Source organism: Trachemys scripta, chromosome 15 (assembly GCF_013100865.1).
Source record: "Trachemys scripta elegans isolate TJP31775 chromosome 15, CAS_Tse_1.0, whole genome shotgun sequence".
Lineage (NCBI taxonomy): Eukaryota > Metazoa > Chordata > Testudines > Emydidae > Trachemys > Trachemys scripta.
Window position 1 is genome coordinate 28,575,273 of NC_048312.1, and position 17,796 is coordinate 28,593,068.

Here is a 17,796-nt window from a genome sequence, read left to right on the forward strand (position 1 = left end):
CACTCCCCTGTCAGCATTCCCACACCCCAGCAAGAACAGTCCCAGTTCGTCACATCTCTCCCCCCTTCGAGACCGAACTGAGCGGGGTCACTTTAGCCAGTGACCTGGGGAAGTTCGAACCTACCCCCGTTCCCATGGATGCCCCCGCATCCCTCCAGTTCCTTGGTGGGAATTACACCAGGCCCCTTCAGTTTCACGCCCCCCCTTAGGTCGGGGTGCTTGATGGCACTCGCAGTTCGCATGTGGGAAGGTTTATGCGGCCTGTGCCCTTTTCCCACCCCCATACCTCTGGGGTTCCAACTGGGCTGTGGTCTTCTCCCAGCGCTCCAGTCTGGAGGTCTGTGCTTTGGGCTCTCTTGGTTTAGAGCCGCCCTTTTAACCTTGGCCACCCTCTGGAAAGGATCCTTTATGCTGGGCAAGGGTCCTAAAGCTGTTTTCCCCTTGTCCCAGGCCTTCCTCCCCCTCTGACAGGGGTCACAGGATCCGCAGTACTGTCGGACAGTAACAAAGACCCCAGGCCAGTAAAAGCTCCGTAGCAGCCTCTGCTGGGTACGCCAGGTTCCCTGGTGCCCTGAGAGGGGAATGTCATGGGCCCGGCACAGCAGCTGGCGGCGATACTTCTGGGGTACCACCAGCTGCCTCCTGATCCCCCCTGACTCCATTTTCCCTGGGGGAGCCCATTCTCGGTACAGGAACCCCTTCTCCCACAGGAACCTTTTCCGGCCACCTCGTCCCATGGTCTGTACCGCATTGAGGTCGGCCAGGTCCCTTATCTTCCGCAAGGAGGGATCTCTCTGCAACTCGGCCTGGAACTCAGCAGCTGGGACAGGGATGGCCACCTGCTCTTTCTCGCCCGCTGGGTCTGAAGCTGCAGCCTCCCTGAGCCGTGTCCCTGGGCGTTCCCTCCCCACCAGGTTAGGGTCCTGCGCCTCAGGCAAGGCACCCCCCCCAAGGCCAGGGCGCAGGGCCCCTCGCCGGCTCTGACTGCGGGTCACAACCAGTGCCTTTTGGGGGTTGCTTGGCCAGTTCTCCAGGTCCCCCCCCATCAATACCTCAGTGGGCAAATACGGGTGTACCCCCACATCCTTGGGGCCCTCCTTGGCCCCCCACTTCAGGTGTACCCTTGCCACGGGCACTTTGACTGGTGTTCCGCCCACCCCCGTCAGGGTCAGGTAGGTGTTGGGCACCACCTGATCTGGGGCCACCACCTCGGGCCGGGCCAGCGTCACCTCTGCGCCCGTATCCCAGTATCCATTGACCTTCCTCCCATCCACCTCCAGGGGAACAAGGTACTCTCTCCGGAGGGACAGCCCCGCGCCCACCGTATAAACCAAAAACCCTGAGTCTGGGGCATCCAGCCCCCTAGAGGAGCTGGCCTGGGGCCCTTCTCTCTCTTGAGCAGTTGATAAGCTGCCAGCCCCTCTTGCGTGAGAAGCCTGCCCCTCGTCCGTCTGGGCCTCTACCAAGTTAACCCGGTGCGGGTTCGGTCTGCTCAGTCTGTCCTTGAGCTTGGGGCACTGGGCCCGAACGTGGCCTCTTCGGCCGCAGTAATAGCAGCTCATGTCCTGTGGGTCCCCTCGAGCCGGTCGGTTGTCCCTGACGCTGGGCATTCCCCGTGGGAGGGGATTCCCCATATTCCCCCTTTGGGAGGTCCCAGGGTGACTCTCTCTCTGCATCGCGGCGGGCCTGTTCCTTTGGGGCTCCTCCCTGCCACCCCCTGACCGGCTCTTTACAAACTCATCAGCCAGCTGCCCGGCGTGTCGCGGGTTCTCTGGCTTTCTGTCCACCAACCACAGCCTCAGGTCGGATGGGCACCGCTCATACAGTTGCTCCAGTACCAGCAGTTTAATCAGGTCCTCCTTCGTCTGGGCCCCACCAGCCCACTTGCTGGCGTATCTTTCCATGCGGACGGCTAGTTGCAGATATGAGATCTCAGGGGTTTTATCTTGACTCCGGAACCTTTCCCGGTACATCTCAGGAGTCAGCCCAAACTCACGTAGCAGGGCCTTTTTGAATAGTTCGTAGTCCCCTTTCTCTGCCTCTCCCAGTTGGCGGTACAATGCCACGGCTTTGGGGTCCAGTAAGGGGGTAAGGACCCGGAGTCTGTCCGCGGGATCAACCCGGTGCAGCTCGCAGGCCGTCTCAAAGGCCTCCAGGAAGTCATCCATGTCCTCCCCCTCCTTGTATGGGGCCATGATGCACTTATCAAAGCTCCGTGCAGTCCTGGGTCCCCCCTCACTCACCGCAGCCGGGGGTTCGCTGCCCTTCAATCTCGCCAGTTCCAGGTCATGCTGACGCTGTCTCTCATTCTCCTGTCTCTGTCTCTCTTTCTCCTCCCGTTCATGCTGACGCTGTCTCTCTTCATGCTGTCTCTGTTGTTCACGATCCTCCAGCTCTCTCAGTTTTAGCTCTTTCTCCCATTCCAGCCAATTCCGCTCCACGGATGCCGAACGTCGCCGGGAGGATCCTCTGCTGGCCGGCGAGCTTCGCCGGGAGGATCCCCTGCTGGCCGGGGGGGTCACGGCGCCTTCGGTATTTGCTGGGCTCCTCCCCACCCTTCCCCTAGGCATAGGAAGGAGGGGTCTCGGGAAGCCCTCAGCAGCCGGCTGACCACTCCCAGCTGGGACAGACACTGGTGCCTGCGCTGCATTTGCCAGGCTGCTTCCCTGAGACACAGGGATCAGTTCATTCGCGCGATCTTCCGCCTCCAGCTGGGCAATGAGCTGTTCTTTGGTGAGCCTCCCAATGCGCAGCCGCCTCTGCTTGCACAGCTCCACCAGGTCGCTCTTAAGCCGCTTGGCATACATCTTCCTGCTGGCCACTCACCGGCCTGTGTGCTCACAGCTCCCCACAGTTCCCAGGGGGACCCCTAGTGTGCCAGCCCTTCTCGAGGTCACCACCTCTCTGCCAGGGTCGAGCTGCAGACTCCTCCGCCCCTGGGACCACTCGCTGCGATCCCCCCGGGGGACCCTGTTACTGCAAAAGTCCTTCTCGCTGGTCACACACTCCCAGGGGTAATAACCGTCTCTCTCTCACTCTTCAGCACGCCTGGTCCCCGTCAATCCCCCTTCGTTTTACTGCTCCCCAGTCACTTACTGCAGGAAGCGCCGTCCACGGGGTGCAGTAGATCCCGCCGCTGCCACCAGTTGTCACGGAGTATTGGGGGACTCAGGGCCCTGCACCCCCGGCTTCCTGCGATTCACCATGACTCTCAGCCAGCCAGTAAAGCAGAAGGTTTATTTGGATGACAGGAATACAGTCCAAGACAGGTCTTGCAGGCACAGACAACAGGGCCCCCCTCAGTTAGGTCCAGCTTGGGGTCCCAGGGCATCCCAGCCCACCCCCCTTTGGGGGGTCAGAGCCATCTCTGCCTCCCAGCCATCTCTCCAGCCTGCTTCCAGCACTCTGCTTTCAGCGACCCCTCCCACAGCCTTTGTTCAGTTTCCCGGGCCCCGGAGTCACCTGACCTCCAACCCCCCCCCCTGGGTTCTCATGTTACAAGCTCAGGTATGTTCCCTCGGGCCGACTCCCATCCTCCGATGCAGACCATCCTAGTCACACTCCCCTGTCAGCATTCCCACACCCCAGCAAGAACAGTCCCAGTTCGTCACATCGCCCCAGTGGCTGTTCCCTGGAGCGCAGAGGAGAGCAGGCTGCAGACTCGGGCTTGGGGAGCTCAGCCAACCTGTTCCTGCCCTTGGAGCCCCAGCTGAGAGCACGGGTGCAGGCGGGAAGATCCGGACCCTCATGCAAATCTGTCCCCACAGCTCCCGGCAACACAGGCCAGGCTGGGAGGACTTTGCCCCAAGCACAAGCCTCTAGGAGTGCCAGGCGGCTCCTGTGCTCTCTGCCCAGCCTCAGTGCAGCTCCGTGCGTGCCCAGAGCCCAGCGATTACAGTCTCGCATCAACCTCAGAGCCCATCAGTACAGAGATGTTTCTCCTCCCGCCTGGCCCCCACACTCCCCTGGGGCTCCCTGCCCGGCCCCCCTGCTGCCCCAGGGCCCCCTGCCCAGCCCCCTCTCTCCCCCAGGGCCTCGCCCAGCCCCCACGGTCCCCCAGGCCCCGCGTCCAGCCCCCACGGTCCCCCAGGGCCCCCCGCCCAGCCCCCTCTCTCCCCCAGAGTCCCGCGCCCAGCCCCCTCTCTCCCCCAGGGGCCCCCGCCCAGCCCCCTCTCTCCCCAGGCTCTGAGTCATGCTGGGCTTGTGCATCGACAAGAGAGATCGTGCACTGGGAACGCAGGGAGCAATTCGGTTGGCGATGCACAAGCCAGGCTGGGCCCCAGCTCCCCCACACCCAACTGGCCCTGCAGGGCGAACGGAACAGGATTGAAGTAGCTCTGACCCACACCCCAGGGAGCGGACGGAGAGAGAGGAACGAGGCACTTTGCACATCACTTTCCTGAGCAGCCCCAGAACCCAGCCCTCTTCCGAACCCCGGCCCCCCTCCCGGCCCCCCTCAATCTCTTCCTAAGGGGGATTCCGCACTTGGATTTTACCTTGTACATGGAGCAAGAACGCAGGGTGGCCGCATCGCTGCAGGGCGGGAGCAGCCCTGCCCCGCTCTGGGGGGCTCTGCGACAGGGTCACGGAGGCAGCTGGTGCTGCAGGGAACCTGCCCCCAGGCCCAGGGGCACGCCTGCCCTTCATGCCCCACGGGCTCTGGGCTGGCAGCAGCCGGGTTAGGAGGAAGCAGCACGGGTAGCCTCTTGCCCTCCCCCTCCCCAAAGGAGCTGCGGGCCCCAGCTGGGGATTTTCATTCCCCAGGGGAGCAGCTCTCCCCGCCCCCCGGCTGGGGGCAGATGGGATTGGATTTGCATATCTGCCCCAGGGAGGCGCTGGCTCCTTGGCCCCACGTCACCCTCAGTACATGGGGCTGCAGGAGAGTATCTGCCGGCCCCCATTCAGCACCGCCGAGCCGAGCGTTATCTCAGAGCCGAGCCCGCACAGGACGTAAGCGACGCACCTGCCCAGCCAGCCGCTCACCTGGTCCTTCTCCCACAGCTGGCTCAAGATACGGTTGTCGATGGCGTACTTCACGAAGCGGATGTCCAGGCTCTCGATGCGGAAGTTGAGGTCCCCAAACCAGAAGACGATGCTGGGGAGGGCAAGAGGGTGAAGAGGGGACTCCGTGCTCCCCACACAGCATCCCTAGGGGTGGGCCAGCTGCGGCCCGCGGAGACGGGACCCGACTCCCTCCAGAGCTTGCAGTAAGTGAGTGAGTGACAGCCGAGGAGAGCACTAGGAGTCCTGGCTCCCGGGCCTGGCATCCAGCCACTGGGCTGCGCTGGACTGAGAACCGACGCCCGGGGAAGTGTCCTGGGTAAGGCAGTGGGGAGGGAAAGTCCCTGCCTGACACCAGCTCCCCTAGCCCTGTCCAAGGAGGCTGGGGCCCCCCCTGCAGCACCCAGAGTGATGGGGCACGATTCCCAGCGGGTTGGGTCAGAGACACAGCGTCACGGGATCTCGGGGAAGTTTAACGCAGGTCGGGGGTGGGGAAAGCGTTGGTCTAGCAGCCAGGGCTCCAGGGACAGGGTAAAAGCAGCCGGGCCTCCGGCAGCCCTGCCAGGGCTTCCCCTCGCCCCCCCAACCAGCTCCAGGGTGACAGGTGGGGTGACAAGCAGTCCTGGAGCTGCCCTCTGAGCCCCAATGCAACCCGGCCTCCAGCCTGCTCTCAGGCAGCCAGGAGCCCTTTACCTGCTAGCGTCTGGGACCTCCCCAGCCCTAGCACAGCCTGGGGAGCTGGAGCAGGGCAGTGGGCGGCAGGGTGGGGTCTGGGCTGTGTCTCAACTTGGGCTTCTGGGAGCTTGTGGGCTGCAGTGGGCGGGGCAGGGGCCCGGACACATGGGGGGCCTGGATGCACAGGGGGCCTGGGATGGGGGGTGTTGGGAGGGGCCCTGGACACACAGGGGGGCACCCAGGCAGGCAGGGCCGAGCAGGAGCCGGGACGCGTGGCTCTGGCACAGGGAGGCCTGGGGACAGGAGTCAATCTCACCCAGCCGCGCAGGCGCTCTCAGCAGCCCAGCCGTGCGGGCGAGGGAATGTAGGTCAGTGCTTTGCCGATAACGCGCTGGCCGGCTGCCAGCCCCGCTGCTCCGCTGCTGGAGCGGCTCAGGTGCGGGGCCCGGCAGCCCTGGGGATAATTAGCCGAAACCTTCTGCTCAGATCAGCAGACTTTCCATGGATCAAATGGGAGAGCACGAACCCGGGGTGGAAATTTCCACTGCCAGGTGCCGGCTGGTGGGGCCGTCCCGGGGCCTGCAGCCCTGCTAGCACCGAGCACTAGAGCATGGCGGGGAGCGGGCAGAGCAAACCACAACCTGACAGGCCTGGAGCCAGGGCCGGTGCAAGGAAGATTCGCGCCCTAGGCGAAACTTCCACCTTGCGCCCCCCCCCCCCAGCTAATCCAGCCCCCCACCCGGGGAGCCCGCCACCCCCCCCACCCAGGGAGCCCCCCCACCCCAGCAGCTACCCCCCCTCTGCAGCTAACCCCCCCTGGGGGGGAACCCCCCCCCCGCACGGAAGCTAACCCAGCCCAGGGAGACCCCCACCGTGGCAGCTAACCCCGCCTGGGGAGACTCTCCCGCCCCTCCCCGCGGAAGCTAACCTCGCCCAGGGAGCCCAGGTGAGGTGCTGGCGTGCAATTCCCAGAGCAGAGCCCCCGCTAGGAACCCTGCTGGACCCATCTGAGCTCCTGGGGGCAGGACACAGCCCGTTTCAGAGGGGTAGAGCCGCAGACTCAGCTCCAAGCCCCAATCAGAGCCGGGGGGGGGATGGGACAGGAAGTGGAAGGAGTGGGGGGGCGGTACATACTCGTGGTCCAGGATGCCGCTGGCTGCGCGCCCCTCAAACTGCTGCATGTTGAGGATAGTGGTGAAATCCTCCTTGCGCTGCTCGGCCTTCTCCAGGTGAGCCGGCAGGTGGCAGTTCAGGAAACAGACCATGTGGCCGAAGACGGAGAGCCGCACGCTGACCCCGCCCTTGTTGCCCTGCTCCAAGAGGAACCCAAGCTGTGTCATCGGGGGAGGGGAGCCCCCCCGGAGTCACATCCCCCCACCCCTGCCGCGGCACCCTCCTCACCCAGTAGCCGCCCAGCCCGGTCCTGGTGCAGTCTGTCTGGATGTCCTGCAGGAAGGGGAGGTGATAGTACTTGGCAAACACCAGCAGGATCACACCCTGCATCCGCACTGTGCTCACCTGCGACAGGGAGAGAAGGGCGTGAAGCGGGGCAGCTATCCGAGGGCTTTGCCCCTGCATGGCAGGGGACGTGGGGCTGAGGTGCAGGGCTGTGCCAGCACCTGAGCTAGAATCCCGGCTCTGCCCAGGTGCCCTTCGGCCAGTCCCTGCCCCTGCCTCAGTCTCCCCATCTGCGAGACAGGGCTGATGGCACTGACCCACCTTCCCATCTGTGCCAGCGCTGAGGGGTGTTTATGCGCCAGCCAGAACAGATGGCAGCCACCCTGAGCATGCAGACCCCACAGGCTACAGGTCTGTGCAACTTTCTGTGACGGGGAGCACCCACCCTGTCCTGTATTTGGTACCTGGCCGGCGCCCGGCTCCGCAGCGTCCATTCCCAGGCAATCGGTGTGCAGCCAGGCTGACGCCGGCATGCGACTGCCCCAGGAACGGACCCTGCAGAGCAGTCTCTTGGCAACAGGCGCTATCCCAGAGTGCCCAGCGGGGCTTAGCTCCCTGGATGGGGGTGGGCCCTTAGGACTTCGGATAGGCCAGAGCACGGCCTGCGCTGGGGGCTGTGCTGGCCCCACAAGGAAGGGGGGCCGTGGGCCAGCGAGGGACCAGCATGATGGGGAGATATGCTGCGCTGGCCAGGCAGGCATGATGGTGAACGCTGTGAGCCGCAGGGCCATGGGACGGGACAGGGCAGCTCCATGGGCTCCGGGCCATGGGGTAGATCCACTGGAGATGGGGTGAGCTCAGGCCCCCATGGCAGAGCAGCCCCCACCCTTGTTCTGCTGGGGAAGACCTGCCCTCCACTCCTGGGCCCACGTAGAGTTACACCCCCAGCCCTCAGGCAGGGAGGAGCCAGACACAGCCCTGCCCCCCCCCCCCCCATCAGAAGAGTTTAACTGTGCTTGTGACCTCCCAGTCTCAAGTTGCCATGGAGACAGCTATGAGGACATGCACAAAGAGGGCCGGGGGGCCAGGCGTGTGAAGATCACAGGTAGAAGCCCATGGATGGTGCCTGGCCCCAGATACCACTGTCATGAGCTTTGTATGTTCTCCTGCACACCCCACTCCTGACTCCCCACCGGCTCCCCTCTACTCTTTGACCTCATCCCTTTAATTCAAAGAAGTACCCCAAACGGCACTGAGGGGACACCCATGGAACAAGAAGCACCTCATGTCCCGGATTCTCAGTACCTTGCAAAGGTGGCCCAGGGTGTCACTTCTCCGTGGTGCAATGAGGGAAACTGAGGCAGAGAGCAGGGACAGGCCTTGCCCAGAGTAACCCAATAAACTGGTGGCAGGGCCTTGCTATCCCTGTGCATTGTCTAGGGGTTAGAGCAGTCTCCTTCAAATCCCGCCCCCCAGGGAGACCCTGATATCCAGGATGGGGAACTGTCAGCTTGCCAGGCTTGGGGGGAAAGGCGTAGGGAGGCCCTGGCTGCCTGCACTCCTGGGTGGGGTCCCCAGTTTGATTTAATCAGCTTCCTGCCCAAACCAAGCAGACCTTCGAGCCCAACCCCCCCCTACCAATACAAAGTTGAAGGGACTCAGCACGTCCATGAAGAGCTCACTCCACTGGTCTGTGAAGAGGGCGTCCTTCAGGCGCTTGTTGATCATGGAGTTCACCTCCTGCAGCCTGGAAGGGAGACAGACAGGTCTGATGGCAGGCTTGGGCAGACTCCCCAGTAGCCCTCCAGCCAGCGGGCACTGCTCCCTGCCAGGAGACTGCCTGGATCCCAGCTAGGGGCAGCTCCCCAGTGCTGGAGGGAGCAGGGAGACGGAAATCCCCCCGGGAGAGTCCCTGCCGCTGGCAGTGGAGGGGGCGTCTGCGCTGTGCCCAGCAGGCAGCTAAGGGCGAGTCAAACACTACAGTCAGCAGGGTGGGGCTTAACCGCCAGGCTGGGGTCTTGGGGACCCCGCGGAGGTGCTGTGCCCGTAGTCACACAAAGCTACATGCAGCAACTGACAGGCTGTTGCCTCCCACAGTTACGAACGCTGCCCTTGGAGACGTCCCAAGAGTCTGTGCGATTCCCAACGTATTGCCAGCCGGGCACTAACCCGAGGGCACGGCTCTGCTTTGGGGGAGCCTGTCCAAGGAGACCAGGGAGCCCTAACAACCAGCCTTGAGCTCCACCCTCCTGCCAGGGACTCCAAGAGCCTCAGACGGGCTGCGGCCCTGACATGCTGCGCACCTGGGAACCCCGGCCTCATTTCCCGCAAGGGAAGAATCAGGCTAACAACGACTTTTCAAAGACTCGGCCTGACACAGACATCCAGTCACAGCTGGTGTGACGGTGCCGCTCTGAAACGGGCGAGAGGCTCAGGGGTGACTGACAGACGTTATAAAGAAATATTGGCCTCAGCTGCTTATAAGTCCGTCAGTAGAAGAGGCTATAGACGCTCATAAGCAACCAATTGACCTGCTGGTCTCCAACGATCAGTTAAACATTTATTAAAACATCGGTCGTTGACACGCTCCACCCAAAGTGCAGGAGACCAAGTGTTCTCCAACGAGGTGCTAGGAACAACCTTCCAGAGGAGACCAGAGTCCAAGCGTCTTCAGGAAATGCCACAAAACCTTCCTCTTTGGAAAAGCCTTTCTGCTAGGAGACTGGGGCAACTCTGTCTCCCCTGCACCCCAACACTGGCTCCCCTAATCCTCCCAACGAATCCCACAGGGGAACTCCTACAGTGAATGTTATCGGCCAGGGTGGTTCACCACTGGGACAGACTGCCAAGGGCAGCGCTGAATTCTCCATCTCTTGATGTCTTCCAATCCAGGCTGGCTGGTGCCTTTCTGGAAGAGGCTTTAGTCAATCACAAGTTGGGGCTCAGGACAGGGGTCACTGGTGACACTCAGTGGCCTGTGGTATACAGGAGGTCAGAATAGATGATCTAATGGCCCCGTCTGGCCTTAAATGCTAGGAAAAAAAATCTGAAAAAGAAAGTCAAACCCAAGAATCGTCCCAGAGTTTTGACCCCGGAAAAGGGAGAAATGCCAGAGACTCCATGAACTCCATTAGTGGCTTGGCTATTGCTAATGATTTCATGTAGAAGGCACCCAGATGCTATGGTGACGGGCAGCAGGAAAAAACCCTAAAACAGGTTGACCCTTTATAAAGGGCCCCTTCCTACCAAGTGTGACTGACAGCACAGTCCATCCGCGAAGTGGCACACCCGCCTCTCTGATCCCTGGGAGGGGTCTCCAGAGATACTTAGCCAATGATGTCTAGTCCGTGGCACGGCCCTGGCTATTCCACCGCCAAGCCAGACTTTAACTGGCCACAACGCCAGCATCCCCCATCAAGAGGGAGCACCAGCCTCCCTTTGGGTCGGGCCGAGGCGATTACACAGGCTGCACTGGCAAAGGGGAGTGAGGAAGGCTGGGACTGGCAAGAAGAGCCAAGGAGAGTCAGGCACCCAAATCCCACGGATGTTCAAGGAGATTTGGGCGCTCTGCTTTGGCTGCAGGGATCTGAGATGGGAAGAGACAAGCAGTGCGTGGAGAGATGCGGGGCAGTGGGTGCTCTCGGAAGGTGCAATTCCGTCCTGTGCCGAGAGCCTGGGAAAGGCCTCGGGGTCACAGACAGCCGCTTATGGGGTAGGCCTCTCGCAGGCTCTCAGCCCAGGCCTGAACTGCACCCTAAGGGAATTCGGTGCCTTCAATAGATGCAAGAAGCATGTGCAATGCCACTTGGTGCACATCGTATGCAGCTGCTGCGTTACTAAACAGTCTGGGGCTTGGGGGGCCCAGCCACCTCCAAGCCACTGTAGTTCTGCCCAGGTTTGCACCAGCAGCGGCTTTGCAGGATTAACAGCCTGCCCCAGCTCGGCCCAGGCAGCTGTTAACCAAAGCAAATGGTGGGAGACGCTGCCTCGTAGACATGTGGGGCTGGAAGGGACCTCGGGAGGTCAGTTACTCCAGCCCCTGCGCTGCGGCAGGACCAAGTCAACCTAGACTAGCCCTGACAGGCGTTTGTCCAGCCTGTTCTTAAACCTCCAGTGACGGGGATTTCACACCCTCCCTAGGGAAGCTGCTGGTTGAAGACGTCTCATCAAAAAGCAGACAGGGATTAAAAAAGTGCCAGGCCCCGGGGCACAGGTAAGTGGGCCAGAGGTGTCACAGCACCCGGAGAGCCCTAGGAATGGACAGTGATCACAGACGAACACGGGGGATTAAACCTCCCAGGGCATGTGTGTCCCCCAGCCTGGATGGGGGAGTCCAGCAGGAGAGAGACCAAGCCCACAAGCAGCCTCATTTGGCCGGGAAGGTCTCTGGGAGAGGGCCGGTCTCTGAACAATGCAGCCCTGATCTCAGTTCGGGTTCCTAGGTGCTAACATAAGCCCCTACAATAGTACCCAAAGGGCCTGTCTTTTTCTTGCACTTTGGCAACGCTCGTCCGGCTTGTCGTACCAACAAAGTCTCCATGCGTTGTATTGGGAGCTGCCTGGTCGATAGCTAAGAACTGCATTAAGTGTTACCAGGGGCTGGCTCCAATCCAACTTGAACAGAACAATGGATTCATGCCCTTGAGGGCTGCTTACTACGGCCAAGGGCTGATTGCAGAGGGAGACGCTCCTGAGAGACTTTGGAGGGGACGCTGAACTGTCCACGGCCCAATACTGAGAGGTGCAGGGGCATTTGTACGGGCTGGGCACACAGGGATCGGGGGAGCAAGGAGGGCTGGAGGGTGGATTTCAGGGGGTTAAAGAGTGTTTGGGTGACTTTTACTGTTAGATTTTTATTGTGTGTTTTATTCTGAATCATCTTCCTTGCAGGAACAGCACGCACACTTGGGGAGCTGGGACCAGAACCTGGATCTGTCTGCTTCTAAAGAGGCCCCATTGCTTGGGCTAGTGGACAATTCCCTTCAGTGCCCTGCTGGCCTCTCTGGGGCCCACCTACTGCAGGACAGCCTCCTTCAACCCCCACAGTGGGGCAAGGAGGAGCTCTCGGCCCAGGCACCGCTTACCCAATGGCAATCATGTCGGTGTCGTTTGTGTCGCCCGTGTTGAGGTGCAGCAGGGATGTCACATCGCTCGGGGGTATGGCTGTGCCAACGTTCCACGTGACCACGGTGATCCTTGGAAAGACAAAGGGAGCCACACTCAGGTTTTGGGACAAGGGTGCCCGGCCCCACTCCCTCCTCCACAGTCCTCTTACCCCTCTGCCTCGGAGCTGCTGCCCTGCGGGGGAGAGAACCGGCCACGACAGAGACTAATGGACACGGCAAGGGTCTGGAAAGGCCATGCCTGAGGAGGAGGCTGCTGGGCATCCCGCACCGCTGGGCTGTGCCCGTGCACGGAGCGGCTGCTAAGAACACCACGCTGGGCATGCTACGCACCGAGTGCACTCAGCACCCTGCTAGTGCCAGCCCAGGGGCGCGAGGTCCACACCAGGGCACAGCAGGCCCAGTGCTCAGCCCTGCCTTGATGCCCACACCTCAGCAGGACTGTCATGCACCCGGCTAGGTGGCAGGAAGGCCTTTACCTGCAGCTGTGTCTTTTGACCACTAGAGGCCACTGTGGAACTTCTGCCCCTCGCCCTGCAGGCTCAGGGCCGGGCTAGAGCAGCAGCAGGCTGGCTCCAGGCTCCCCGCAGCCCCCCATCCCCAGGAGCCTGCTAATTCCCCGTTGTATCAGCTCCCAGTGACCCACCCCAACAAGTGCCTGAGGTCGTGCAGCCCCGTGACTGCTCCTTCTGCCCCACTGCTCAGGGAGGGACTTGGTGGTTCTAGTGCCATGCAAATTACTTGCAAAATGGAACTTGACTCGCTAGCTCATTTGCACAAGAGACCGAGGACGAGGTGGGGTAGGGCAGTGGCTTCATCTGAGCCCCGGGGACGGGCTGTAGCCATGGCTCACACACAAGGCTGCAGCTGACCCCAGCCAGGAAGCTGGTGCAGAAACAGGGTCTCTCGTGGGTCTCTCCCCGATCCAGGAGCTTGTTGGATTCTGGGTGGCGTTCAAGGGGGTTGGGTTTGGCTCTAAGCCTTCAACTGCCTGAGAGCTGCCTACCGGAGAGTCAGTCCCCCCAAATTCCTAGGAGAGAGAGGGGTGGGGGGGGCACAGGGGGGAGACACCGGAGCCCACTCCCCTCCCCACAGTCTGCCTGAGTTTGCTGCCCTGGCTTTGAGGCATGGTGCAGACCTGGGGGAGGAAGAGAGGAGCAGGCAATGCCTTGGCATCTGGGGGAAGCCGGGCCGTTCCCTCTGGAGCAGTTGCTGGCTCTCTTTGGAAAGGGCTGGGATGTGTAGAGGGGCCCGGAACCCAGGGCAGGTGCATGCTCTCCTGGTGCAGAGCTGCTATCAGTCACGCAATGGCACTGAATGCCGGCCCACCAGCCCCACCGGACAGTTGCTGAAGAAGGTGGGTTCTGGCTGCAGGGTGGGTGTATGGGGCAGGCAGGCTCCCAAGCTAGGGAGCTGGATGGACAGACAGCTACACGACTGTCCCTGGTGCCCTTTGAGCCCCGCACCGGGATCACATCCCCAGCTGCTGCCAGGTCGAGGAGCAGTCGGCAGGCAGGTGGCACACGCCCCACCTGCCCCAGCCCCCTAGAGAGGGCTCTGCCCATCCAGACTGGGCTGGTGGCCCCGACTCTGCTGAGCACGCTGCGAGCCACCTGCAGAGAGCACCGGAGAGAGGCATTTCTCTGCTCCTTGGTGCTGGCACTCAGCCAGAGCCTCTCCCGGGCCGTCCGTCCCCACAGCCCACTGCAGCAGGGCTCCGAGCACGCCCAGACCCTGAAATAGGCTCCCCAGCCCCCCAGGGAGCAGACTGCCCCCCCCCCCCCAGCGCTGCAGCCCACGCTCACCGGAATGCGCCGTTCTCCTTGGCCTTGCCCAGCCAGCTCAGGGAAGTCTCAGAGGGGTCCATGCAGCCAGGCAGGGCGAGGGAAGGGCTGCTCCTCCCGTACGAGGGGAAGTCCTCGGACTCGGCCTTGGCCAGGGTCATGGACTTGGAGGGGCCGATCCTTCCCCCGGAGAGGAACTCACTGGAGATGGCTTTGGGGAGGCTCACGGGTCTGGGGGACGAGCCACTTCTCCCCCCGGAGATGTAGTCACTGGACTCTGCCTTGGGGAGTGGCTCTTTCCGCTCCACAGGGAGCATCTTCCCGGAGGGCCCTTGATCCAGGGGGCAGAGCTCGGGGAGCGCGGATCGGCTGGGCGACTGGCTGGGGTGGGAGGAGGGGCTGCCGGCGCCCGGGGACAGCGGGCGGAACTCCACCGGGGACAGCAGGGTGAAGAGCTGGACTCCGCCTGAGCCGTCGGGCTGGGCTCTGCTGCTCTCCAGCGCCTGGGGCTGGCTGTGCCTGCCCGGGGACCTCTCCTCGGGCCCCACGTGCTGGGAGCCCTCGGGCTGCGAGCGAGGGGAGACGGGATGGAAAGGGTCAAAGAGGGTGTCGGGCCTGGAGCCCCTGTGCCCCAGGGGGAGGTTCCCCCCAGTGTACGCTGCTGAGATGGGCCCACTGGAGCCCTCCGGCTGGAACCGAACTGAGCCCTCTGCCCCGAACGGGGCCACGAGAGGAGCAAATGGTCCCGGGGAGGTGGCGGTAATGGAGCCCCGTGGCGATAGAGACGGGGCCCCCATGGCTGAGGCCGGTCCCTGGTCCTTGTTCCCACGGTGAGCCGGCTCCATCTGAGAGAGAGAGAGAACAGACAGGGAGCGTGTGAGCCCCTGGGACACCGTCCCTGCACCCTGAGACACACTCATTCTAGGGACGCCCCACTTCCAGGGGCACCTGAGACGCGCTCCTTTTCAGAGACACCCCGAGACACACACCTTCCAGGGACGCCCCCTTCCCGGGACACCCTGAGACACCCCCTTCCAGGGATGCCCCCTCCCAGAGACACCCCCCTTCCCGCAGGACTTGGCCTAGCAGTTCCGGGCACCCAGCCCGAGGGGGCCAAGCTCTCAGCTCTGAGGGACGATCAGGCCCCCTGAGAACAGCTTGGCCTCGGTGTCTGATGTGAGGCCCCTTCGTGTGAAAAGCATCAACCTTGGGGACCCAGTTCCTGTCTGGCTTTCTGCGCTGTGGGTCTTACAGGATGTCCGACCTGCCGGCAGGGGGCTGGGCAGCGAGTCACTGGCACCTGGGGAGCGAGGCACCGTTCTCCCTCCAAGGAGCCCTGCACTCACATGGCCCCTCCATGCCCTTCATTTCCCCTCTTCAGCCCGGCTCAGACTTGCTGACACTTGCACCGTTCCCGTAACCCTTCCCATACCGGGGACCCCGCTTTGGGGCTGTTGGCCCATCGGGCACAGGACCCCACGGCCGCTTGGCTCCCTCCAAAGGCAGGGGCTGCTTTTCGCCCCAGGAACGTCTGCCGTTGCTGGCAGGAAGGGGAAGAGGAAGAGGCCGGCTGGCTCTTGGGTAACACGGGTGCTGGGTGTCAGCTCGGGCAGCGCTTGCAGCAGGGCGGGGGCACCACGACAGGCCAAGCCACTGGAGCCGCCAGAGCCTGGCTCAAACCAATGAAATCCCCCCATGGGGCTCAGAGCTGGGGGGCACTGGGGGGCAGAGCCCGCCAGACCCTCCACATCACCAGGCTCTTTCCTGCCCTGGGCAGAGCTGTCCCGCCGGGGAGCGACAGGCAGGTCTCCTGGGTTCTATTCCCTCGGGGACCCAGCCCCCCCAACCTCCCCCGCCTTTCCAGAGATCTGGCTCCTCCACTAACTGGCCATGAAAATAGCTCAGCCCAGGCCCCCGCCTTCCCCCGGCCTGGGGGCGGCGGGGGAGAAACCAGCCATCATTTGACTCACCTGCCAAAACCAGCGAGTCTGTCACCGGGTGGGCGAGAGGTCGGCTGGTGCTGCCAGCGGGAACCAGCTCCCCCGCCTGGGCCACAGGTGCGTGGGACCCCGGCCAGGCCATCCGGCCCCTCACGCAGGTGTGCGAGGGACCGGAGCCGGGGGACAGCCTGGGGTCATCGGACTAACAGTCCTAGCAGCACTGCCCCAGCCCAGGGCCCCGGCCTCACTCGCCCCGCAGGGCTCCAGGGGCAGCCCGGCCCCAGAGCGCACGGCAGGTCCGAGCAGGGACCGGCCCCAGAGCGCACGGCCCGGCCCCAGAGCGCACGGCAGGTCCGAGCAGGGACCGGCCCCAGAGCGCACGGCCGGTCCCCAGAGCGCACGGCCGGTCCGAGCGGGGACCGGCACTCGGGGGCACCCCGGGGGGCAGCGCTCCCGGCTCTTGCGAGGAGGCTCCATTTCCCCTGGCTCAGGTGCGCCCGGGCTGCCCGCGGGACTTACCTTGCGGTGGCTGCCGCAGGGCTCTGCCCCAGCCTGCGGGCCGGCGGTTCTCCTCCCCGGCCCCGGCCTCCGGCTGCTGCGGCTCGACTGCTCCATCGCTGCCTCCCCGATGATGCTCTCAGCTCCCTCCTGCAGCCCAGGGACTCAGTGATGTCATCAGCCCCGCAACCTGCTGGCGGATTTAAAGGCGCAGGAGCCCATCAGGGTGCCACCGAGCGCTGCCAGCCAGGAGGGCAGCCGGCTGGGCAAGCAGAAAGGGGGCGCTGGGAGCCCTTTGCCCTGCCCCGGGCTGGCACAGCTGCCACCGCAGGTTCTGCTCCCTGGGTGAGGGCACCCGCTGCCGCTCTGCCCCACTGGCACGGGACTGTCGGGGACTCTGAGCTGAGCAGGCACTGGGGGCCCCTCTGGGTTCTCGGGGGCATCGGCATTTAGCAGAGCGGGGCCGGTGCTGGCGCTGTCGGCGGGGTTGGCAGAGCTCGGAGTCCCGCACTGGCCGGGAGCTGGGGCCTCATCACACCCCGGGCTCTGCGCAGAACAGGGTGTCAGGGGCAAAACTCGCCCCCATCGGACCACGTGGCACTAGGGGGCGCTGTGCTGTACGGAGAGGGGTGGGGCTTAGTAGGGGGCACTTTCCCCTTGCAGCCAGTGCTGACCCCATTGCCGCAATGGGGCACTAGGAGGCGCTGTGATGCAGGTTGGCAGAGGATTGTGCCAAGCTGGCCACGCCCCCCCGGGCCCACCCCAGAAGGGGCAGGGAGACCCTGGTGGACCAGCTGAAGCAGGGCGATGCCCCTGGAGATGGGGGGTGAAGAGGCTGTGACGCTGCGTAGTAGGGAGCCGGGCGGACTGACCTGGGACTGTCTGCATGGGGGCTGGAAGAGCAGGGGGTGACTGTACTTGAGGGAAGATACCTGAGCCGGGAGGGGGCTGGGGCCAGGTGATACCTTGGGCCCGGGAAACTGGACAAAGACTGGAGGAGGAGCCAGGGGGAGGCTGGAAGGAGACGGCTGCGGTGGAGTTTCAGTTTGGAGCTGGCTGGGGAAACGGCGGGAACCCCAGGGTTGGGGTCTAAGCTCCCTGCCCCCCAGAGGGACCTGACTGAGGAGTCCTGGTTGTACCTACAAGCTCTACTTGGGACTGTGTTCGATAAACCCAGAGGCCAGCACCCAGCATGGCCTATTAGCACCATGTGGATCAGGAAGACCCCACCCAGTTGGTCACCTGGACCTTCTGCTTGGGGTCTGCTCAGCAGCATCCTACATCTGTATCCCTGACGTGTGGCTCCCGTGGATGACCCTGCCCCCCTCCCCCAGCCACACACGTGTCATGCCACGCACACACGTGCTGTGTCTCATG

The 17,796-nt window shown here is 63.3% G+C and overlaps 1 protein-coding gene across 1 annotated transcript in view; it reads right to left on the minus strand.

The window, feature by feature from the left end:
* The window catches only part of INPP5J (inositol polyphosphate-5-phosphatase J), a 28,341-nt gene extending 11,814 nt beyond the window's left edge, over nt 1-16,527 (minus strand). Inside the window, exons 1-7 of the mRNA XM_034791472.1 lie at nt 16,441-16,527; nt 14,003-14,826; nt 12,159-12,269; nt 8,713-8,821; nt 7,078-7,194; nt 6,811-6,986; nt 4,984-5,095 (exon numbers count right to left, since the gene is read on the minus strand). Of these exons, the coding sequence (XP_034647363.1) occupies nt 4,984-5,095; nt 6,811-6,986; nt 7,078-7,194; nt 8,713-8,821; nt 12,159-12,269; nt 14,003-14,826 (1,449 nt within the window). The 5' untranslated portion in view covers nt 16,441-16,527. The remainder of the gene's footprint in view (nt 1-4,983; nt 5,096-6,810; nt 6,987-7,077; nt 7,195-8,712; nt 8,822-12,158; nt 12,270-14,002; nt 14,827-16,440) is intronic.
* Nucleotides 16,528-17,796: the final 1,269 nt, after the last annotated feature.